Genomic DNA, 24,923 nt, shown 5'->3' with positions numbered 1-24,923 from the left:
GGAACGGAGAACGGGGGGCGTGGAACGGAGCACGGGGGGGCTGGAACGGAGCACGGGGGGTGGAACGGAGCACCGGGGGGGGTGGATCGGAGTGCAGGGGGGGTGATCGGAGCACGGGGGGGTGATTGGAGCACGGGGGGAGCGGACAAGAGCACGGGGGGGAGCGGAGCACTGGACGGAGGGGAGCCGGAGCAGTGTAACGGCCAGATCGGGGGGCTGGGGGGGCGATCGGTGGGGTGGGGGCACATTAGTATTTCCAGCCATGGCCGATGATATTTCAGCATCGGCCATGGCTGGATTGTAATATTTCACCCGTTATAATAGGTGAAATATTACAAATCGCTCTGATTGGCAGTTTCACTTTCAACAGCCAATCAGAGCGATCGTAGCCACGAGGGGGTGAAGCCACCCCCCCCTGGGCTAAACTACCACTCCCCCTGTCCCTGCAGATCGGGTGAAATGGGAGTTAACCCTTTCACCCGGCCTGCAGGGACGCGATCTTTCCATGACGCCACATAGGCGTCATGGGTCGGAATGGCACCGACTTTCATGACGCCTACGTGGCGTCATGGGTCGGGAAGGGGTTAAGGTTCTATTTAGCACAGCGAGTCTTCCAGGTCCTGAAGCAGCAAAACAGCCCCAGACCATCACAATACCACCGCCATATTTTACTGTTGGTATGATGTTCCTTTTCTGAAATGCTGTGCTGCATCTACACCATATGAAATTGGACATATCTTCCAAAAAGTTCAACTTTTATCTTGTCAGTCCACAAAGTATTCTCCCCAAAGTCTTGGGGATCATAGAGATGTTTTCTGACAAAACTGAGACAAAACTTAATGTTCTTATTGCTCAGCAGCGGTTTTTGTCTTGGAACTCTGCCATGCAGGCCATTTTTGCTCAGTCTTTCTTAATGTGGAGTCATGAACACTGACCTTAACGGAGGCCTACAGTTCTTTGAATGTTGCTGTGGGGTCTTTTGTGACAGCTTGAATGAGTTGTCGCTGCGCTGTTGGGGCAATTTTGGTTGATTGGCCACTCCTTAGAAGGTGGTTCACCACTGTTCCTTATTTTAGCCATTAGAGGATAATGGCTCTCACTGTGGTTTGCTGGAGTCCCAACGCTTTAGAAATGGCTTTCAAACCTTTTCCAGACTGATAGATCTCACGTACTTTGTTTCACATTTATTCCACAATTTCTTTGGATCAAGGCATGATGTGTTGCTTTTGAAAATCTTTTGGCCCATTTCACTTTGACAGGAAGGTCCTATTTAAGTGATCTCTTGATTGATAACAGATGTGACAGTAATCAGGCCTGAGTGTGGATAGGGAATTAGAACTTGGCTTCCCAAAAATGTGGTAGCACAGTTAATTTATGTTTTAATTAGGGAGGGGAGCAATCACATTTTCACACAGGGCCCTGTAAGGCTTGGATTTCTTTTCCCCTTATATACATACATTCATTTATATACATATAATTTGGTTGAACTACTAACTAATCCAGACAATATTTATCTTTTTAGCCCATCTGAACCAAAACATAGAGGTGAAATACTTCCATTAATAAGGCACATTGCACGTCTCACTAGTTGCTATTCACAATCCATCTAAAGCCAACACGGCCTTACCCTGCAGTTCTGAAGCAGCCGGATGAGGTGCTCAAAGCAGTTGCTGTTCAAGAATATTGCTTGTAGCACTGGCCTGTCTCTGCAGCTTAACATTGCAGTCATACAATCTACAGAAAATGTAAAAAAATACCGTAAATACAAATTTAGAAAAATAAAGCACAGGTATAATTGGGAAGAAAGGTCGTATTTGGGAAAGATAAATCTTTCTATTACACTTATTCTATTACAGATTTTGCGATATACAGGGGTTTGCTTACATGCAGGGTGTATGCCATCGGACTGGCACTTGCCATATTAATGGCCATACAATCCAGTTTATACTTTGATTTTTCAATTCACAATATTGCGGTCATCAGTAATGTCCAGGCTGGACCAAAACATCAGCCACTGATTGAGAATTGTATTAACACTCATTATTAATATAGTGGATCTGTAATGGATGTACAGTATGATCGTTAACTCTTTATTTTCTTCCTCTTCTATTGGATACATGATTTTCTGATAAACTTTGGCACACTGGATTAAGTGATGTGATTTCTTAAAGAATTGTACAGGGAGCACGTTACACCCAGCCTACCCGCTGATAGTCACAGTGCAGATGGTGCTCAGGGACTAGATGTATATACAGGCTGTAAAATAAAGACCATTGTGTTGGGAAAATAGTTTTTTAGTCAAACTTCACAAGAAAACTTTTGGCCCCCAGGATTGGCATACATTTTGAAAAATATTTTGTGTTACAAACTTTTAAAACTTGATGTGTAAGGAAAGAAAAGCTTTAAAGGAGATGTCCAGTCCGATAAAAAGCTCTTTAGAGGTGTTTAAAATGGATTAAATACCAATTATTGATATATTGATAAACATCACTTATGCCCCACGAGAGCTCTACTTCAGCATTTGCTTTAGAACAGCATTCAGTTTACCCACTCTCCCTGTGTCACTGATGTGTGTGAAGGGGTCTGGCTGGTTCACTTTGATAGCTAAGCCAGCCTCCTTCTTAGGCCGGGGTCACACTTGTGAGTGCAATGGGAGACACTCACGCGAGTCTCTTGCATCAATACCAGGCACTGCCATCGGCACTCAGGACCGGAGTGTGCGGCTGCATGTATTTCTATACATCCGGTCCTGAATGCCGGCGGCAGTGCCAGGAATTGATGCAAGAGACTCGCGTGAGTTTCTCGCATTGCACTCACAAGTGTCACCCGGCCTTAGTCGCTCAATCAGCTGTTATACCTCACCGAAATGGGGAAGGACTAAGTCCTACATCAAAACAATCAAACCGCAGCAATGAATGGAGCTGACCGAGGATTATTTGCACTTTGATAATGAAAGTATAATAGTAAATTGTACGAAAGGAAACCGGTCATGTCCCCGAAAGCTATAAACTAGCAGATATAAGGTTAATCTGTGGGTTAATTGCACTCTAATGTCAGGCTGCCTTACTGACAGTGTGGCTATGGGCAGGAAATTAACTCTATTCATCACAATATCCACCAGTGTCCAGTCAGAGAGACATGTACAGAGGGGCTACAGTCACTGGTCAGTACACAGTTGGAGGCGGCTATAAGCACACACCAACACTTTGTGATTGATAACCCGCAGTGCAGAGCGCACTGTCACTCAAAATGCCAGGGTGTGCCTACAGGTGAGCGGAGTCATTCCAGCACACCTATATGACTGAAAGCTAGCAGCTCCTTGGAGGATACAGTTCATGAAGGTCTGGTAGCTGCAGTTTCTGTAAGACAGGCAGACAGCATTGCAATGTTAACCAACGCAGACACAGGAGGCACTAAAGATGCAATAATACAATGTATGTGCCCAATATTCCACATGGAAGGATCACGGTTCAGTACAACAAAGAATGTAATCCAAAAGAAAAAAAAACTGTTGATAATGAACCAGAATAGTATAAAAGAAGAAATGTTATTAGATATACAAAAAACAAGTGTAAAAATAATATTACAAGGGACCCTCGGCAGTCATAATGGAACAGTCAGTAATAAGATCGTAATTATGATATTATCAACAAGTTATAGTCATAATACTCGTAGTAATGTAAAGCACAGCGTTTACACTATAGTACTAGCAATAAAGAGGTAACCAAAAGATGGCTGCCGCAGAGTACAATCCATGTAATTTAGGCATTATATAAGTACGAAAAGGAGGTGGGAAGAGGGGGAAGAAAGGCATAAATCAAAGGTGTCAAACTGCAATCCTCAAGGGCTGCAAACAGGTCATGTTTTCAGGATTTCCTTGTACTGCACAGGTGATAATTTAATCACCTACACACATAATGATTCCAGCACCTTGTGCAAATCTAAGGAAATCTTGAAAACACGCATGGTTTGCGGCCCTCCAGGAATGCAGTTTGACACCCCTGGCATAAATGACCTCCTGCAGAGGGTGGTGCCAGGTCCCTTGTAATAATTAAATACATGTACAATTAACCATGGACCAAGACTTTGTGTCCTTATGGGAGGAACATAGATTGTGATTGCCCCTGCTATGTAATTTGAGTGTGGTGCTAATTTGCTGGTTTTCCCATTTTTTACTATTTCTACACTTTTTTTGTATATTTAATAAAATGTCATGTTTTTTACGATTATGGCTTATTGTCTACAATTTTTTTTTAATCTAGGATAACGCTATTAACATGCAGATTAGCCAGATATCTGCAAATTAAAAGGGAATCTGTCTCAAGGATTTTGCTACCCATCACCATAATAAGGGCAGAGACCCCGATACCAGTATCACTTACTGGACTGCTAGCTGTAATTTTAATACAACCACTAATTTCTCTTCTTCAGATCTAGCAGTTCTCTAAATGCTAATCCTAATCAGAGCAAATACTAATACTGGGCTACTTGCTGTAGCTTTGATTTAAATCACTCAGTAGGATATTATAATTAGAGGACTAGTATTCCTGTTGCCATGTAGTCCTTCATATTCATGAGCACTGTGTAGCCCCGCCCACATCAGTGATTGGCAGCTTCCAGCTTATGCACAGTGCACAAAAAAAGCTGCCAATCAGTGGTGGGGGCGGGGCTACACAGTGCTCATGAATATGAAGGACTACATGGCAACAGGAATACTAGTCCTCTAATTATAATATCCTACTGAATGATTTAAATCAAAACTACAGCAAGTAGCCCAGTATTAGTATTTGCTCTGATTAGGTGGAAAAACCTGGTGACAGATTCCCTTTAATAGCATTTGAGGAGCTTACAGGTTCCCTTTAAGTACAATGTCTTGTTTTCACCATTGAGTAATGGACTTACTTAGCATTTTTATCTGCAGAGTGATGAACCTGCTCTCCCACTGCCGCGTCCTTCTCAATCCCAGTAATGCAGAGTGGTCAGAGTTGAGGAGCTTGAAGTAATTCTCTAATACAGTGCCGATTTCCACTTGCCGCTGGTCGGAGCTGCTAACTAATAGGGTGTGCACCACCTCTGTCAGACACTTCAGGGTCAGCTCTGCTTTACGGCTCACTTCATCCGGGTCACGGTCGTCCCACGCGTCACAGTCTGCCAATACACGCATTAGGACTTCCATGGTGGCAGGAGAAATGAGCAGAAGAGCGTTTCTCTATAAAAAAAAAAAAAAAAAAAAAGGGATATATAGTTAAATGACTAGAGGCCTGAGCAAAATCAAACTAAAAGCAACACATGGCATCACACACAAATAAAAAAAAAAACTGCAGACTTACAATACAAGCAATAATGCTGTTGTCAGATCTTACAAAAACAGTACGACACGAGCGCACCGAGCCGTGTACTTGTCTGCCTCCTATTACAGTCCACAGAAGGATTATCCTGCATTTTTACATCCAGTAACAACAGTACAGTTAGGTGAATGTGGAAAGACTGGTCTGTTGGCGTACAGCACACCGGGTGCACAGGTGCCCGGGCAGGAAACCACGCCGTATGGAATGCGCAGATATGTTACTCATAGCTCCAATAAGTGAAAGATACAAAGAAATAATTTTGCAATCCAAGATTCTAGTTGTGTGACACTAGTCCACAATCGTCATCTGATCAAATGGACGTATTTGGAGTAGGGATTACAGGATAGAGAGAATGATTGTGGCAAGCATTAAGGTAGCAGCAATGCCGTTATGATGTTATAGCGCTGTAGGTAATGGACTGTGGCCATAATAAATCCCCTATCAGTAGCTGTGTACTGAACCTGCGTAGAGTTCGAGGAATAGAAAGGAGACCCAAAGCTGACAGTGTAGTCCTATAATTACTACATTGGTAGCACTGCTAGCAGCCCCCAGAAGATCAACTGCTTGAAAGGATTGTGAGGTTCCAGGTAGATGGCATCCTTGTGTACTGATACCTTTGGTGGAGAAATCCACTTTGTTCTTCTTTAATCATCATTTCAGGTTTTCTGTTAATTAGGTTTCGTGCACAGAGACCGGACTGTGCACGGGGTCTTCTCCCCTCTGTCTGTGGTTCCCAGCCCACCGTCTGTGAATGACCGGCCTCCTCTGTATGAAATCTCCGCAGTGACCTGTCATTCAGAGACCAGAGGGACCATAGACAGGGAAGAGAAGACCCCGTGCACAGTCCGGCCCCTGTGCACCGAAATCTAATTACCAGAAAACATCAAATGATTAAAGAACCACAAAGCAAGTTTCTTCACTGAAGGTATCAATGTGATCAGTATCACAGTAATCTCTTTACCTTATATTACAAATGTATTCATTTCACTTTCCTCGTAATTGGGGCTTGTATATTAGCTCTAGTTAGAAGATAAATGTAGCCACCTGGCTGTGTGGCAGGGCTGTGAGACCCATAGCCCTGTACATAGCCCCACATTGTGTATACAGCGATCGAGAAGGCAAGATGCTAATAAACAGATATTGATGCTTTAGCACTTCACTGCAGAGTAGGAGCAGGACCGCCTAAACATTTAGGGTATGTGCACACGTCAGGATTTCTGGCAGAAGTTTTCCTGACAAAAAACGGACATTTCTGCCAGAAATCCACATGCTTTTTTGGGGGTTTTTTTTTTTTTTTTTTGCTTTTTTTCCCAAATGCATAGAATAGTGGGAAAACGCTAAAAAACACAAAATTAATGAACATGCTGCTTTATTTACCGCAATGCATTTTTTTCGCGGAAAAAACGCATCATGTGCACAAAAATTGCAGAATACATTCTAAATGATAGGATGCATAATGCATGCGTTTCCAATGGGCTGTCCTAAAGCAGTTAAAGCAACCCTCCTCCCTCTATATTAACTGTGCTAATATGTGTTTATTATAAAGTCATTAATTCTAATGGACTCCACTCTACGGCTGATCTGCCCATCTCAGATCGATGTTCCATTTTTTAAATGTCCAAAATTGCCAATGTAGAAGCATGGTGCGCGTTGTGGTACGTCTGAGCCATGCCTCTGTGCATGCCATGCCTGCTGTTTTCAGCGCAGGAACATCAATGCAAAAAAATGGGAGTTCTAGTTTTGACTTTTGCAATGCGCTCACTGTCTCTGCAGTGGCTATTTTGGAGGTAAAGAAATGGGGCACTGATTTCACAGACGAAAGGCCCGGACGGCAAAGTGAAGGCCATACATTAGAAATGAATAGTCACATGTAAGCTAATGTCCATTTGGCAGTCCTGTATAACATTTTAAAGGAAATGCCTAAATATCTCAAAGCAATAAACATAAAACACTATGCAGGAGAAAGTGTAAACTTACTTGCCCACCAGATAAAACCGCTCCAAACAGATGTAATAAGCAGCACTTTAAACTTTCCTTGAGATGTTCACTTTCTTGGAAACATTCTGAAATATTAAGAGGTCATCTATAAACATCATCCGATAAAAGACACGTACTCCTTGTGTAACACTGCTACTTACGGTAAAAGAAGGGAATGAATTCTACTGTTAGAGGAGCGGCTTTGTATTTCTGTCTGCTCTTTTCCACAGGGCTGATGCTTCGGCTGAAAGACAATGCGGATCAGTATTAGCAGCTTCAGCAGTCAGCCTGAGAAAGATTAACCCCTCCACGAGTCATTATAACTTCGGATTTTACAGATATCCCATCAACATGGACAACATATGAAACATCTACCACCCTCCGACCCCAATACTCAGCCGGTGGGATCAGATAGGTTCTTAGAGTTCGTTACAGAATTTTGGAAAGTAGCTGAGGGGATTAAAAAATAAAAGTGTAACAAAAGTGACTAATGTTTTGATCAAAGACAATATTGTTTCTCTTCATACTGCAGTAAAAAGGAAGTCTAAATATTTGCAATTATATTTTGTATTGAAGCATGTAACATAAGGTTGCTCAACTTTGGGCACAAATGTTTTTTCTTGGTTCCATCAAATGTATTTTTGGATTACTTTCTGTTGCACTGTCTATTTCTGAACAAGTTAAAGGGGTATTCTTAATTTATTAAAATTGATGTAATTATTTAGACAGCATGAAAATAATAAAGTTTGCAACTGACATGCTTTTCTATCTGCCATCATTCTAATGCAATGAGGTCATTGGCAGTTTACAGCTGGTTTCTATGGAGCTTATCCATTAGTTCCTAGTGAGCCCAGTAGTTACATTTCAAGAAAGAGGATGACTACTGATATCCCAGCCACTGATTTCTATACACCAGTTAGCTGGTCACCTCTATGCTCCTGACAAGCTGCTGTTAGCCAGGGGTGTCAAACTGCATTCCTCGAGGGCCGCAAACCACGCGTGTTTTCAAGATTTCCTTAGCATTGCACAAGGTGCTGCAATCGTTATGTGTGTAGGTGATTAAATTATCACCTGTGCAGTACAAGGAAATGCTGAAAACATGACCTGTTTGCAGCCCTCGAGGAATGCAGTTTGACACCCCTGGTGTACATCATATTGTGTATCATGTGTACGTATCAGATTTAAAAAAATAAAAAAAAATTTTTTTTGTTCTTCTAGGCAATCCCTTTTAAGGCCTCCAGTTTAAACTGCTGAGATACCATTAAAAACCTCACACCCCGACTAACACCATTGATCCTGCATGGACAAACCAAATAAAGAGAACTATTGTTCACTTGAAGCGCTACTATGTTAGAAAATTATACACGAGAGGTCTTGTGCAGGCGCCGAAAATCATGTAAAATACGTATGTTATACACGTGTAAACAGCGGGCGATGACAGCATTGTAAATGCGGCATCCTCCCATGTAGCCAGAAGGGGAATGCTTCGTACATTCTTCAGGACACGTACCCGGACACAATATTCCGCCAGTTCCGATATGGGTCATAGAGGCTTTCACAAAACACCAGAGCATGTCTTACAAATTCTTCTATAGGGGCTTGGTCCGTGACTTCTTTTTCCTTCGTCTTACTTTTAAGCTGCAAAAGAGTCATCATTCATTACTATTTACTGACACCTTAAGGAGTAAATCCATGTCTAGAAAATCAGAGTAGTTGCCAAAAAGTTAGTAATTGGGTCTTATTTGCACCATCAATACAGAAGATACTAATGTGGCAAAGTACAATTACCAAACCTTGTCAATAACGCCATGTTACTTATTAATTAGTAAGCAAAGGGACCTGTCCACAATCCTGAGCTCTATTTTACTAAATGATTGAATTTTGCAAATCAACAGCTATTAGGCCACATTCACATGTTCAGTATTTTACCTCAGTATTTGTAGCCAAAACCAGGAGTGGGGGATAAACCCAGAAGTTGTGCATATGTTTCTATTAGGCCGGGGTCACACTAGCGTATTGCATCCGATGCGAGATCATCGGATGCGATATGCTAATGACACTCGGCTCCTGCTCGCAGCAGAGCAGGAGCCGAGTGTCGTGCGTCTGTGCTCCAATTCTCTCTCGCACAGGGAGGATCGGAGCACAGCTGCGGAGGAGGCGGAGAAATGAATTTCTCCATCTCCTCCATTGCTGGGGTCCGCTTATAACGCACATCACTAGGATGATATCCGAGTGGTGTGCGCTGTCTCACTCGCACCCATAGGCTTATATGGGTGTGAGTGAGCCGAGAGTTTTCCTCGGTCCGAGACAATCGCAGCATGCTGCGATTGTCTCGGACCGAGGAAAATGGCCGACAAAAAGTCGGCTGCTGGGAGCTGCCCCATAGCTTAACATTGGTCCGAGTGCAATGCGATTTTTTTATCGCATTGCACTCGGCCGTTTATAACGCCAGTGTGACGCCGGCCTTATACTTTTCCTCTGATTGTTCCTCTCCTGGTTTCTGGTTTCGGCTCATAAATACTGATGTATTGTATACTGATGATTATTTTCACCAGGTAAACCAATATAACTGCACAAAATTTAGAAATAATCATTTCTGACATGCAAAAACAAAATCTGAAAAAATTAGTGACCAATATAGCCACTTTTTCTATGATGACACTCAGCAGCCTCCATCCATAGATTCTGTCAGTTGCTTGATCTGTTTACGATGAACATTGCGTGCAGCAGCCACCACAGCCTCCTAGACAGTGTTCTGAGAGGTGGACTGTTTTCCCTCCCTGTAGATCTCACATTTTATGAGGGACCACAGGTTCTGTATGGGGTTCAGATCAGGTGACAAGGGGGCCATGTCATTATTTTTTCTTCTTTGAGACTTTTACTGGTCAGCCACGCTGTGGAGTAGTTGGAGGCATGTGATGGAGCATTGTCCTGCATGAAAATCATGTTTTTCTTGAACGATACCGACTTCTTCCTGTACCACTGCTTGAAGAAGTTGTCTTCCAGAAACTGGCAGTAGGTCTGGGAGTTGAGCTTCACTCCATCCTCAACTCGGAAAGGTCCCACAAGTTCATCTTTGATGATCCCAGCCCATACCAGTACCCCACCTCCACCTTGCTGGCGTCTGAGTCGGAGTGGAGCTCTCTGCCTTTTACTGATCCAGCCTCTGGTCCATCCATCTGGCCCATCAAGAGTCACTCTCATATCATCAGTCCATAAAACCTTTGAAAAGTCAGTCTTAAGATATTTCTTGGCCCAGTCTTGACGTTTTATCTTTTGTTTCTTGTTCAAAGGTGGTCGTTTTTCAGCCTTCCTTACCGTGGCCATGTCCCTGAGTATCGCACACCTTCTGCTTTTTGTTACTCCAGTAACGCTGCAGCTCTGAAATATGACAAAACTGGTGGCAGATGGCATCTTGGCAGCTTCACGCTTGATTTTCCTCAATTCATGGGCAGTTATTTTGCGCCTTTTTTGCCCAACCCGCTTCTTGCGACCCTGTTGGCTATTTGCCATAAAACGCTTGATTGTTCGGTGATCACGCTTCAAAAGTTTGGCAATTTCAAGACTGCTGCATCCCTCTGCAAGACATCTCACAATTTTGGACTTTTCAGAGCCCGTCAAATCTCTCTTCTGACCCATATTGCCAAAGGAAAGAAAGTTGCCTAATAATTAAGCACACCTTATATAGGGTTTTGATGTCAATAGACAACACCCCTCCTCATTACAGAGATGCACATCACCTGATTTACTTAATTGGCAGTTGGCTCTCAAGCCTGAACAGCTTGGAGTAGGACAACATGTAGAAAGAGTATCATGTGATCAAAATACAACTTGCCTAATAATTCTGCACACAGTGTAATGTTCAGTGAACCATGCGGATTTACCGCATCTAATGACCTGCCATCGGTGAAACTAGCATCTCCGCTGCATATAATTAACATGCTGCGACTCGTAATCAGTTTACCCAGCGCTAAACAGAAGCATAGTGTCCTTGGGATTTCTATAAATCCCATCTACTGTGCTTGTAAGGTAAAGCGCAGTGTTTTGGAAGCAGCGTAGTTGAGCGGTGTCCAAAACGCTGCTCTTCCTCATCGTGGGCATATACCCTTAAAGGGAATATTTCAGCAGTTCTTTGCTTTGTAATCTGAAGACAGCAGGAGATAGAGGTTGAAACTCTGAAGTCAGGAATTTGTCACTTGTGTGCGGTTTATTAACTGCGAAGGATTTATATCACTATGATATTAACACTGCTGGACTACACTAGTCCAGCAACGCCCCCTTCTCCTGTGATAAGCACCTGAAAGTCTATAGCCATTGTACATACAGACCCTGGTGGAGGCGGGGGCAGCTTTCTCAGCTCTGCTTTATTCTAAATCTAAAAGCTTTCATTGTGTCGGGACTGCTGCACTCCGTAAACTAAGTGATGCATCGTTCGATTCGCCTTCTCTTTGCCTACATTACGCAGCCCTCAGACGAGGTAGCAAAAACCTGCTGACAGACTGCCTTTAAAAGAGTTGTCCAGGTTTTTCCCGAAAGTTTGCAGTCACTCTGTGTGACTGCAGATTTGTAATTCCTCACATTGTGTTATTTGAGGAGTCTAGACTGCTCAGTGCTGCCGCCAGCACATGACTGCAAATGAGCAAAAAAAAAATTAAAAAAAAAAATCACATCATAAGGTTTTGGAAATTATACTTTTTGATAGGTGCCCCTTCTAGACACTACTCATTATCTGGTCTGTCTACTGCTGATAGTCTATTACGCAGGATTTAGATTTTTACCGCAAAGATAACATTTACTGGTAATCAGCCATAAACAATAATTTAACACCGTGAATAGAAGAATAAGGAAATCGGCACTCACCAAGTCGATGAAAATAGAGTCCTTTATTCCATATTTCCGGACATGGACAGGGTATGCAGGGATTCTGAGGGGTGCAGGGAGTTCAGAGGGGTGCATACCTGGACCCGTAGAAGCGTTAGAACAACGCAAAATGGCCGTTGTCCACACTTCTCCCTGCACCCCTCTGAACTCCCTGCACATCCTGTCCATGTCGCCCTGAAATATGAAATAAAAGACCGTTTTTATCAACTTTGAGTGCCGCTTTCCTTAAATATTCTGTCTGCCGTGATTCATGATTGTTTTTGAGCTCTTACACCTGTCGATAAGCCAACTGCAGTTCTCCGATCTGGCTGCTTTACCAAGGTATAAGCACTGCAGTCACTAGTGCCGTCTTATGTCCTTTCATTTCATTGAAACAATAATCTAAACCTGGTGTACACACAACCTACATTACCTGCTGGACATAGAGAGTGGTCATTGTAATCACATGGTTAATGTACGAGCAGCAGCCAATCTCCTCCACGTTGGACAGGTTCCTAAGGACACACAATTAGATAATATTGTTCAATGTGAACTAAACCATAGGGTCCGATAGGCAACAATGAAAGAGGCGGCTGTCAAAGCAGCGGAACACAACTTTGAGTAGCTCAAGAGCATCTGTGACGTAGCATATAGGCTATGTGCACATGTTGCAGATTTCCTGCAGATCTGCAGCTTTTTTTTTCCACACACAAACGCTGCAGTTCCGCGAGTGATTTACAGTACAATGTAAATCAATGGCGAAAAAAAAAAAAAAGGTTCGCTAATGGTGCGGAAAAATCTGCACTGAAAACGCAGCAGATTCAAAAAAGGACCATGTCAATTCTTTGTGCGGATCTGCTGCGTTTCTGCACCCATTCCATTATAGAAATCTGCAGGGGTAAAAAAAGGAAAAAATCCGCACAAAAATCTGCAACGTGTGCACAGACCAAAAAAAGGAGCAGATTCTGACCTGCGTTTTCGGCCAAGAAATTCAGAATCTGCACAGAAAATTCCACAGTCAAATCTGCAACGTGTGCACATAGCTATAGCAAGTCTGTGACCGGTACCTGAATATGTACGGTTTATGGACCACCACTATCGGATGAGGTTTTGTTTGCCACCTTTCATTACCAGACATATGAGAGATAGAAGTTTTTACTTACATATATGTATAAATGCTCGTTAAGAGATACTTTCAACATTTTTTTAATCACACCTATTCCCATACACAATGCCAACACAAAGGGTCAATGCAAATAACGTCAGATTCTCAAATATTCCCAATTGGAAAGGGTAGATGGGTATTTCCATATAATGCTGAACTACTGACAGCATGAAACAAAGAAACAGCAACCTTTGGAAAGCAGAGTTTTATACTTAAAAAAAAAAAAAATACAGAGCACGGCTAAGATAATACCACATAGGCTGATAATCACAATATGGCAAGTATGTGGAGTGAAAAAACAAAATTAACTTTTCAGGTCTATGGGTCCGTGGTATGTCTGGAGGAAGAAGTACATATCGTATATATTCGCAGTTGATACCCATATTATTAAAAACTCCATTGCGAACAAGGTCTATTGGCAACATTTACAGACTTTCTGCTGCTTGCAAAAAATCAACCAAACAAGAACAATTTAATAGATCAACATGAATAATACAAGTGATTTTTCCAGAATCTACAAAAATGCCACTTATGAGGACTACTGTAGTCTCAGAATTGTTCATCCCCTTCATGATAAGTATCTTTAGTACTTAGTGGTGCAAACTTATGCATTGCCAGACAGCAGCTTCTGGCAACATTCTTGAGGAATCTTAAGTCCATTCATCATGATCAATGGCCTCCTGTTCCGAATATGTTAATATTCTTAAGTTGTCGAGACAGTGGTCCTAATCGTTTAGGAAGCCCTTCCAGTAAGGTTTTTCTTATACTAAAAAATGGAAAGTTCTGTAATTTTTACCGTAGGTACACCAACTATGAAAGCCAGAATTTTTAAAAAAAAATATAGAAAATCACATTGCATAATTTTTACATTATTAATTTGCATTTTATTTGATCACCTACTAACCAGCAAGAATTTGAGATCTCACAGACCTGTTTTTCTTTAAGAAGTCCTCATACTCTGTACTCATTATCTGTTAAAAAGACGCCGGTCTACACATTCAATAAATCACACTACAGCCTCTCCACCATGGTCAATACCAAAGAGCTCTTAAGGACACCAGGGACAAAATTGTAGACCTGCACAAAGCTGGTATGGGCTACAGGACAATAGGCAAGCAGCTTGGTGAGAAAGTAACAACTGTTGGTGAAATTATTAGGAAATGGAAGAAACACAAGATGATGATCAATCTTCCTCGGTCTGGGGCTCCATGCAAGATCTCTCCTCGTGGGGGCAAGGATGATTCTGAGAAAGGTCAGGAATCAGCCCAGAACTACACGGGATGATCGGGTCAATGACCTGGAGAGAGAGAGCTGGGACCACAGTCTCAAACATTACCGCTAATAACTCACTATGCAGTCATGGATTAACATCCTGCAGAGCATGCAAGGTACCCCTGCTCATGCCAACATCAGCACATGTCCAGGCCCATTTGAAGTTCGCCATTGACCATCTGGATGATCCAGAGGTGGCATGGGAGAAAGTCAGGTGGTCAGATGAGACCAAGATAGAACTTTTTGGTTTCAACGCCACTCGCCATGTTTGAAGGAAGAAGGATGAGTACAACCCCAAGAACACTGTTCCAGCCGTGAAGCATGGTGGGAGAAACATCATACTTTGGGGGTGCTTTTCTGGACAGGATGACTGCACCATATTGAAGGGAGAATGGATGGAAATTTTGGCCAACAACTCCTTACCTCGGTAAGAGTGTGAAGGGTTAAACTAAGAAAAATTAAAGCAGGCTTCATTTTGTGCTTTTCGACTCCATCTTGCTGTTTTGAGATAAATTCTGTTACTGGGTAGAAGTTCATAGTTGTTAAGAGACCTTGATTGTTTCAACCTGAACAAGGCATGAGACTGAGGGTGTATTGTTCTACGAAGATCTTGACGTACAGGCTGTTCCTACATTCTAATAGGTTAAGAACTGTGAGCGTGTTCTTATTGGTTGAAGTGTAACTTGTTAAGATTCTGAAAAGTGCGACACAATACACGGGGCTTAGAGATCTGCTTGATCCTCCCAAACAGAGACACATGTCTGCGTCTGGTCATTTTCAGTTGCTGGCAACGCTCTGTGGATCAATTTGAAAATCACTGAGTCAACCGTGAAGGGTCACTTCAGATCTCCCTTCAACAAGAGCATTGAAGATAGGTCGTGGCTGGGTCTTGCAGCATGACAATGATATGAAACACACAGCCAGGGAAACTTGAGTGGCTCCGTAAGAAGTGTTTCAAGGTCCTGAGTGGCCCAGCCAGTCTCCAGAGCTGAACCCAATAGAAAATCTTTGGAGGGAGCTAAAACTCAATGTTGCCCAGCGACAGATTCGACACCTGAAAAATCTTGAGTAGATCTGTATAGAGGAGTAGGCTAAAATCCCAGCTGCAGCGAGTGCAAATTTGGTCAAGAAGTACAGAAAACATATGACCTCTAATTGCAGACAAAGGTTTCTGTACCAAATATTAAGCTCGGTTTTTCCTATTGTATAAAATTCATGCTATAAAATGCAAATTATGTAAAAAGTAGACAAAATAATTTTCTCAAATTTTTTTTAAGATTTAGTCTCTCACAGTTGAAGTGTACCTACAATAAAAAATTACAGACCTCTCCATTCTTTGTAGGTGGGAAAATTTAGAAAACCGGCAGCGTATCAAACCCTTATTTTCGTGTGTGTGTGTGTGATAAGTCTTAATGTGGAGAGAGAAGGAATAAGATGCATTCAATTCATAAAGGGGCAAATGCCTCTTAACGATTGTGACACATCTTATCAGTGATGTATGTCTTTGTGTGAATTACTAGAATTGTCCTGGAGTAACATTTCTGGAGTAAGGAACACTGGCATTATTGATGAATTTGATGGTCGAGTGTAACTACATTCCGTGATGGCTCCCCCCCAGAAGCGCTTATTTTTTTGGAGCTGTCCAAGACTTGCTTAACCCCTCTGTGACCTTAGACGTACTATCCCGTCGAGGTGCCCTGGGCTTATCTGACCCTGGACGGGATAGTACGTCATAGCCGATCGGCCGCGCTCACGGGGGGAGCGCGGCCGATCGCGGCCGGGTGTCAGCTGCTTATCGCAGCTGACATCCGGCACTATGTGCCAGGAGCGGTCACGGACCGCCCCCGGCACATTAACCCCTGGCACACCGCGATCAAAGATGATCGCGATGTGCCGGCGGTGCAGGGAAGCACCGCGCAGGGAGGGGGCTCCCTGCGGGCTTCCCTGAGCCCCCCGCAGCAACGCGATGTGATCGCGTTGCTGCGAGGGTCTCCTCACCTCCCTCCCTGCTCGAGCCCCGGATCCAAGATGGCCGCGGATCCGGGTCCTGCAGGGAGGGAGGTGGCTTCACAGAGCCTGCTCAGAGCAGGCACTGTGAAGCAGCCTGCACTCCTATCAGATCAGTGATCTGACAGAGTGCTGTGCAAACTGTCAGATCACTGATCTGTGATGTCCCCCCCTGGGACAAAGTAAAAAAGTAAAAAAAAAATTTTCCAAATGTGTAAAAAAAATAAAAAAAAATATTCCAAAATAATGAAAAAAAAAAAAAAATATTATTCCCATAAATACATTTCTTCATCTAAATAAAAAAAAAAAAACAATAAAAGTACACATATTTAGTATCGCCGCGTCCGTAACGACCCGACCTATAAAACTGTCCCACTAGTTAACCCCTTCAGTAAACACCGTAAGAAAAAAAAAAAAAAAACGAGGCAAAAAACAACGCTTTATTATCATACCGCCGAACAAAAAGTGGAATAACACGCGATCAAAAGGACAGATATAAATAACCATGGTACCGCTGAAAGCGTCATATTGTCCCGCAAAAAAAGAGCCGCCATACAGCATCATCAGCAAAAAAATAAAAAAGTTATAGTCCTGAGAATAAAGCGATGCAAAAATAATTATTTTTTCTGTAAAATAGTTTTTATCGTATAAAAGCACCAAACCATAAAAAAATGATATAAATGAGGTATCGCTGTAATCGTACTGACCCGAAGAATAAAACTGATTTATCAATTTTACCAAACGCGGAACGGTATAAACGCCTCCCCCAATAGAAATTCATGAATAGCTGGCATTTGGTCATTCTTCCTCACAAAAATCGGAATAAAAAGCGATAAAAAAGTCACGTGCCCAAAAATGTTTTCAATAAAAACGTCAACTCGTCCCGCAAAAAACAAGACCTCACATGACTCTGTGGACGAAAATATGGAAAAATTATAGCTCTCAAAATGTGGTATTGCAAAAAATATTTTTTGCAATAAAAAGGGTCTTTCAGTGTGTGACGGCTGCCAATCATAAAAATCCGCTAAAAAACTCGCTATAAAAGTAAATCAAACCCCCCTTCATCACCCCCTTAGTTAGGGAAAAATAAAAAAAAATGTATTTATTTCCATTTTCCCATTAGGGTTAGGGCTAGGATTAGGGTTAGGGTTAGGGTTAGGGCTAGGGTTAGGGCTAGGGTTAGGGCTAGGGTTAGGGCTAGGGCTAGGGTTAGGGCTAGGGTTAGGGCTAGGGCTAGGGTTAGGGTTAGGGTTAAGGTTAGGGTTAGGGCTAGGGTTAGGGCTAGGGTTAGGGCTAGGGCTAGGGTTAGGGCTAGGGTTAGGGCTAGGGCTAGGGTTAGGGTTAGGGCTAGGGTTAGGGCTAGGGTTAGGGTTAGGGCTAGGGTTAGGGTTAGGGTTAGGGCTAGGGTTAGGGCTAGGGTTAGGGCTAGGGTTAGGGTTAGGGTTGGGGCTACAGTTAGGGTTGGGGCTAAAGTTAGGGTTAGGGTTTAGATTACATTTACAGATGGGAATAGGGTTGGGATTAGGGTTAGGGGTGTGTCAGGGTTAGAGGTGTGGTTAGGGTTACCGTTGGAATTAGGGTTAGGGGTGTGTTTAGATTAGGGTTTCAGTTATAATTGGGGGGTTTCCACTGTTTCGGCACATCAGGGGCTCTCCAAACACGACATGGCGTCCGATCTCAATTCCAGCCAATTCTGCGTTGAAAAAGTAAAACAGTGCTCCTTCCCTTCCGAGCTCTCCTGTGTGCCCAAACAGGGGTTTACCCCAACATATGGGGTATCAGCGTACTCAGGACAAATTGGACAACAACTTTTGTGGACCAATTTCTCCTGTTACCCTTGGGAAAATACAAAACTGGGGGCTAAAAAATAATTTTTGTGGGAAAACAAAAAGATTTTTTATTTTCACGGCTCTGCGTTATAAACTGTAGTGAAACACTTGGGGGTTCAAAGTTCTCACAACACATCTAGATAAGTTCATTGAGGGGTCTAGTTTCCAATATGGGGTCACTTGTGGGGGGTTTCTACTGTTTAGGTACATTAGGGGCTCTGCAAACGCAATGTGACGACTGCAGACCAATCCATCTAAGTCTGCATTCCAAATGATGCTCCTTCCCTTCCGAGCCCTCCCATGCGCCCAAACGGTGGTTCCCCCCCACATATCGGGTATCAGCGTACTCAGGACAAATTGGACAACAACATTTAGGGTCCAATTTCTCCTGCTAACCTTGGAAAAATACAAAACTGGGGGCTAAAATATAATTTTTGTGGAAAAAAAAATATTTTTTATTTGCATGGCTCTGCGTTATAAACTGTAGTGAAATACTTGGGGGTTCAAAGCTCTCACAACACATCAAGATGAGTTCCTTAGGGGGTCTACTTTCCAAAATGGTGTCACTTGTGGGGGGTTTCTACTGTTTAGGTACATTAGGGGCTCTGCAAACGCAATGTGACGCCTGCAGACCATTCCATCTAAGTCTGCATTCCAAATGGCGCTCCTTCCCTTCCGAACCCTCCCATGCGCCCAAACGGTGGTTCCCCCCCACATATGGGGTATCAGCGTACTCAGGACAAATTGGACAACAACTTTTGGGGTCCAATTTCTCCTGTTACCCTAGGGAAAATACAAAACTGGGGGCTAAAAAATAATTTTTGTGGGAAAAAAATTTTGTTTTATTTTTATGGCTCTGCATTATAAACTTCTGTGAAGCCCTTGGTGGGTCAAAGTGCTCACCACACATCCAGATAAGTTCCTTAGGGGGTCTACTTTCCAAAATGGTGTCACTTGTGGGGGGTTTCAATGTTTAGGCACATCAGTGGCTCTCCAAACGCAACATGGCGTCCCATCTCAATTCCTGTCAATTTTGCATTGAAAAGTCAAACGGCGCTCCTTCCCTTCCGAGCTCTCCCATGCGCCCAAACAGTGGTTTACTGCCACATATGGGGTATCAGCGTACTCGGGACAAATTGGACAACAACTTTTGAGGTCCAATTTCTTCTCTTACCCTTGGAAAAATAAAAAATTGGGGGCAAAAATATAATTTTTGTGAAAAAATATGATTTTTTATTTTTACGGTTCTGCATTATAAACTTCTGTGAAGCACTTGGTGGGTCAAAGTGCTCACCACACCTCTAGATAAGTTCCTTAGGGGGTCTACTTTCCAAAATGGTGTCACTTGTGGGGGGTTTCAATGTTTAGGCACATCAGTGGCTCTCCAAACGCAACATGGCGTCCCATCTCAATTTCTGTCAATTTTGCATTGAAAAGTCAAACTGCGCTCCTTCCCTTCCGAGCTCTCCCATGCGCCCAAACAGTGGTTTACTGCCACATATGGGGTATCAGCGTACTCAGGACAAATTGGACAAGAACTTTTGAGGTCCAATTTCTTCTCTTACCCTTGGAAAAATAAAAAATTGGGGGCAAAAATATAATTTTTGTGAAAAAATATGATTTTTTATTTTTACGGTTCTGCATTATAAACTTCTGTGAAGCACTTGGTGGGTCAAAGTGCTCACCACACATCCAGATAAGTTCCTTAGGGGGTCTACTTTCCAAAATGGTGTCACTTGTGGAGGGTTTCAATGTTTAGGCACATCAGTGGCTCTCCAAACGCAACATGGCGTCCCATCTCAATTCCTGTCAATTTTGCATTGAAAAGTCAAATAGCGCTCCTTCCCTTCCGAGCTCTCCCATGCGCCCAAACAGTGGTTTACTGCCACATATGGGGTATCAGCGTACTCAGGACAAATTGGACAACAACTTTTTGGGTCCAATTTCTCCTGTTACCCTTGGTAAAATAAAACAAATTGGAGCTGAAGTAAATTTTGTGTGTAAAAAAGTTAAATGTTCATTTTTATTTAAACATTCCAAAAATTCCTATTAAACACCTGAAGGGTTAATAAACTTCTTGAATGTGGTTTTGAGCACCTTGAGGGGTGCAGTTTTTAGAATGGTGTCACATTTGGGCATTTTCTATCATATAGACCCCTCAAAATGACTTCAAATGAGACGTGGTCCCTAAAAAAAAATGGTGTTGTAAAAATGAGAAATTGCTGGTCAACTTTTAACCCTTATAACTCCCTAACAAAAAAAAAATTGGTTCCAAAATTATGCTGATGTAAAGGAGACATGTGGGAAATGTTACTTATTAAGTATTTTGTGTGACATATCTCTGTGATTTAATTGCATAAAAATTCAAAGTTTGAAAATTGCGAAATTTTCAAAATTTTCGCCAAATTTCCGTTTTTTTCACAAATAAACGCAGGTACTATCAAAGAAATTTTACCACTATCATGAAGTACAATATGACACGAGAAAACAATGTCAGAATCACCAGGATCCGTTGAAGCGTTTCGGAGTTATAACCTCATAAAGGGACAGTGGTCAGAATTGTAAAAATTGGCCTGGTCATTAACGTGCAAACCACCCTTGGGGGTAAAGGGGTTAACGACGTCAAAAAATTTTTTTCAAATTGTTTTACACCAGTTTTCTGCATAAACACTTAGAATTGGGGCAAAATGTAACAAATTAAAAGTTAACAAGAACACGACAACTGATTCATGCTGCCTGATCCTCGAGCAGTCTGAATCAGATTTCGGCTCTATAATTCCAGTCAGGCATGTTTTACTCCACATATGTGTATTAGGAGAGACCTGACACTCAAAGGAAGTGGTGAGGGGTGAAGCTGTTGAGGACCAGCCTCTTGGACTAGTCACCCAAGCGGCATGGCCCCCAGTCAGCTTTCACAGTTATGCCTACTATGGAAACATTGCAGAGTCTCAGAGCTCATACCTACCTGAAATGACTGAGCATGACTAGGATTTATGCTACCTGTGATTCAGACAGCAAGAAGCAGCTGTCACATTCACTTTAGAAACACTGGCTACACTTGCTGATTGTGGAAAGGAAGCTATCAGATACCAGAGGAGGCAGGAGATCAAACGCCCTCGGATAGCTGCAAAGGACCTGCAGCAAGATTTCGTGGCAGCAGGCACTGAAATTTTCAGTTTTCACAATAAAATATATACTGAATACTGGGGATGGGGTCTCAATGCCTGAACTACAAGCTGCACACCTTTACTGACCCAAAAACCACAAAATAACCTGGTTTCAAAAAGATAAAAACCATATAAATAAGCTCCAGATGTTTGAGGATTCTGTTCTCTGGAACAATGAAACAAAATCATGAACTTTTCGGCCCTACTGATCAGTGGTACGGCTGGAGGAGGAAGAATGACGCATAAGCTGAAAACACCATTTGCATACAGTGCACCATTTGCATACAGTGCAGCATGGTGGTGGCTCGGTGATGCTGTGGGGCGGCTTGGTTTCCTGTGGCACTAGAAACCTGCAGCATGTGGAGGGCAAACTGAATTCAATAAAGTATCAAAAAATACTAGGAGAAAAAATCATGTCTTCTGTGAGGAAGCTGAATCTCCGGCATCATTAGACCTTCCAATAAGACAATGATCGCCCCCAAAAATGACAAAATCCACCCAGGCATACGGTAGTTTTCGCAGAAGTCCTGGATGATTCCGAAGTGGCCATCACAGTCGCCTGACTTGAATCCCTTACAAAAAAGGTTGCATTGCAGTACACAAATCCAACAATATTAGTGAGCTGGAGGCTAATGCCCAAGAATAAAGGGGGAAAATTCCTAGAAGCTGGTGTCTGGCCATGCATCACATGTGCAGCAGGTCATAACAGCCAAATGGGTGCTACTAAGTAATAAAGACTTGTCACGAGGGGTTAAGTAATTCTGAAATTTTGTAATAAAACTATGTAATTGGGGGGGGGGGGATTACTCTTGATTGTAACTGTGTGAATATGTATATATGCAGTTGTGTAAACTCGTGCAATTTCTTCTAATACACATACAGATTAGAACAAAGAATCACAAATGGCAATAAAACGCTCATAAAATATCTACCGAAGGAAATAACCTTCTAACTATAATGTAGTAATAAACCGTAAGGAAGCAGGGAACTGGATAATGAGCAGCAATTCACCTGCAGATAATAATGAAGAACTTTACAAGCAGAAGGGACAGTGCCTGCTGCTCCTCCTCCAGGCCATCCGCCGTCTTCTGCACACAGTAGAGCAGCTGGAGCCGGAGAACCTGTAAGATGTGGTCTGCAAGCATGGACAACCCGGGGGGCTCATCATCAACTCTGCAACCAGAAAATAAAACCGCACAGGTAAGTAGCAATATCTGCATTTCACTACAAGTGCTATTTCATTAAAAGGGTACCTGTCATTTAAAAGAATGTTATTAACCTGCAGATACAGGGTTAATCTACAGGTTAATAGCGTTCTCAACCTCCAGGCGCACGCACTTAGCCTCCCACTGCCAGGAAGAAATTAATTTTATTCTTCCTGACAGTGTTCGGATTCCAGTCATAGAGGGACGGCCGTATGGGTTCAGTCACCTCTCTGTGTATAGAGAGAGGCCCCCGACACTGACTGACAGCAGCTCAGCATTAGGGCCGGCTTAAACCCCGCTGCTGGGAAGAAAGTGAACTTTAATTTCTTCTAGCAGTGGTCAGGTTTCAGTCATAGGAGCGGTGTTGGCGCAGATTCAGTCGCCGCTCAGTGTGTAGGGAGGAGTAGCTGTAACCGTGCCCCCGGCACTGACTGACAGCCAGCCCTAATGCTGACCTGCTGTCAGGGGTGTAGCTACAGCCGCCACTTTCTATACACAGAGGTGATGCCGCACCCCCATGACTGGAATCCAAATGCTGCCGGGAGAAATAAAGTTGATTTCCTCCTGGATTTCCTCTCTCATATCAGCAGAACTTCAATCATGTCCTGGTTTGCTCTAGAGTCCAAAAGGGTACGTGCCAGCGAACAGGAAGCGCAGCATTATGGACACAGCTCATATGCGCTGCGTCCAAAATGCTGTGTTCTACATTAGAAGCACAGTGGACGGGATTTATAGAAGTTTCATGGACACTGTGCTTCTATTGAGTGCTGTGTAAACTTACCCGCGGTGCAGTTTTATGAGCCGCAGCATGTTAATTATGTTATTACTAGATTGTGGCCCGATTCTAACGCATCGGGTATTCTAGAATATGCATGTTCCCGTAGTATATGGACAATGATGATTCCAGAATTCACGGCAGACTGTGCCCGTCGCTGATTGGTCGAGGCAACCTTTATGACATCATCGTCGCCATGGCAACCATTATGACATCTATGTCGATACTGTGCCCGTCGCTGAATCAGAAACGTGGGATTTCTACGTCCTTTATGACATCATCGTCGCTGTGCCCGTCGCTGATTGGTCGAGGCCTGGTGGCCTCGACCAATCAGAGACGCGGGATTTCCAGGACAGACAGACAGAAAGACAGACAGACAGACAGACAGACAGACGGAAAAACCCTTAGACAATTATATATATAGATTATGCGTAGTCTCACCCATAGGCATTCCCTAGATGCGGTAAATCCGCATGGATCAATGAACACATGGGGATTTACCTGCACGATTATAAGGGCTCTTTTCCATTTGCGAGAAACACGTCCGAGTCTCGCATGTGAAAACCAAGCTCTGGCGCCGGCACTCCAGAGCGGAGCGTGCGACCGCATAGCAACACATGGAGCTGCACGCTCCGCTTGAAAGTGCCGGCAAGAGAGCTTGGTTTTCACACGCGAGACACGGACGTGTTTCTCGCAAATGGAAAAGAGCCCTAAAGCCGTGTTTCGGATGCAGTAAAAATACACTGCGTGCAAAATGCAGCTATGTCCTGATCGTGGGCACATAGCCTAAGTGATTTCTTCTCCTTCGCTCTAAGACACTGATGCAGAGGAGTGTGCGATTTCCCCTTTCTTACTACAGAATTTGCCACTCCGTCTTCTCTGTACACATTCAATGTGATTCCCTTGTAAACGGTTTTTCTCCCCATTTATGGCCTGTGCGAGCAGCCCTCTTTATTTGGATGCTTCCCTATCTTTTCTTTCATCTGTGTAGTATAATCTTCTCTAGATTTGTTATTTTTTTTTAGAAATAAGAGGCAGAAGTTTATGTTCAAAGCAACAGAATCAGCGAGGTAAAGAAGTTTCACAGTCTATTTAAGAAAATTGCTCAATTTTGCATTTTAATAAAAGCAAACAAATAAATGAACTAACAAATTCACTATGAAAAGAGACGTCCATATTTTAGTGTAACTTTATTAATTCAAGGTAACTGCTAAGTTTCAATCTTTCGTTTTAAACCCCCCCCCCCCCCCCCCCCCCATTTTCAGACCCCCGGATACTAAGTTCATGACCTGCACTTATTTTAACTTTCCTCCTGAAA

At 42.9% G+C, this 24,923-nt stretch overlaps 1 protein-coding gene across 3 annotated transcripts in view; it reads right to left on the bottom strand.

The window, feature by feature from the left end:
- Positions 1 to 24,923, bottom strand: part of NBEAL1 (neurobeachin like 1) — a 287,965-nt gene that overhangs the window by 184,201 nt on the left and 78,841 nt on the right. For all 3 annotated transcript variants that reach the window (XM_069733637.1, XM_069733636.1, XM_069733638.1), the window contains exons 4-10: positions 22,637 to 22,798; positions 12,619 to 12,700; positions 8,836 to 8,963; positions 7,487 to 7,569; positions 7,326 to 7,411; positions 4,903 to 5,209; positions 1,628 to 1,734 (exon numbers count right to left, since the gene is read on the bottom strand). In XM_069733637.1, coding sequence (XP_069589738.1) covers positions 1,628 to 1,734; positions 4,903 to 5,209; positions 7,326 to 7,411; positions 7,487 to 7,569; positions 8,836 to 8,963; positions 12,619 to 12,700; positions 22,637 to 22,798 — 955 coding nt within the window. The remainder of the gene's footprint in view (positions 1 to 1,627; positions 1,735 to 4,902; positions 5,210 to 7,325; positions 7,412 to 7,486; positions 7,570 to 8,835; positions 8,964 to 12,618; positions 12,701 to 22,636; positions 22,799 to 24,923) is intronic.

This window comes from Ranitomeya imitator, chromosome 7 (genome assembly GCF_032444005.1).
Source record: "Ranitomeya imitator isolate aRanImi1 chromosome 7, aRanImi1.pri, whole genome shotgun sequence".
Classification (NCBI taxonomy): Eukaryota; Metazoa; Chordata; class Amphibia; order Anura; family Dendrobatidae; genus Ranitomeya; species Ranitomeya imitator.
The sequence above is the reverse complement of the archived record's forward strand: the minus strand, read 5'-3'. Positions and strand labels throughout refer to the sequence as shown.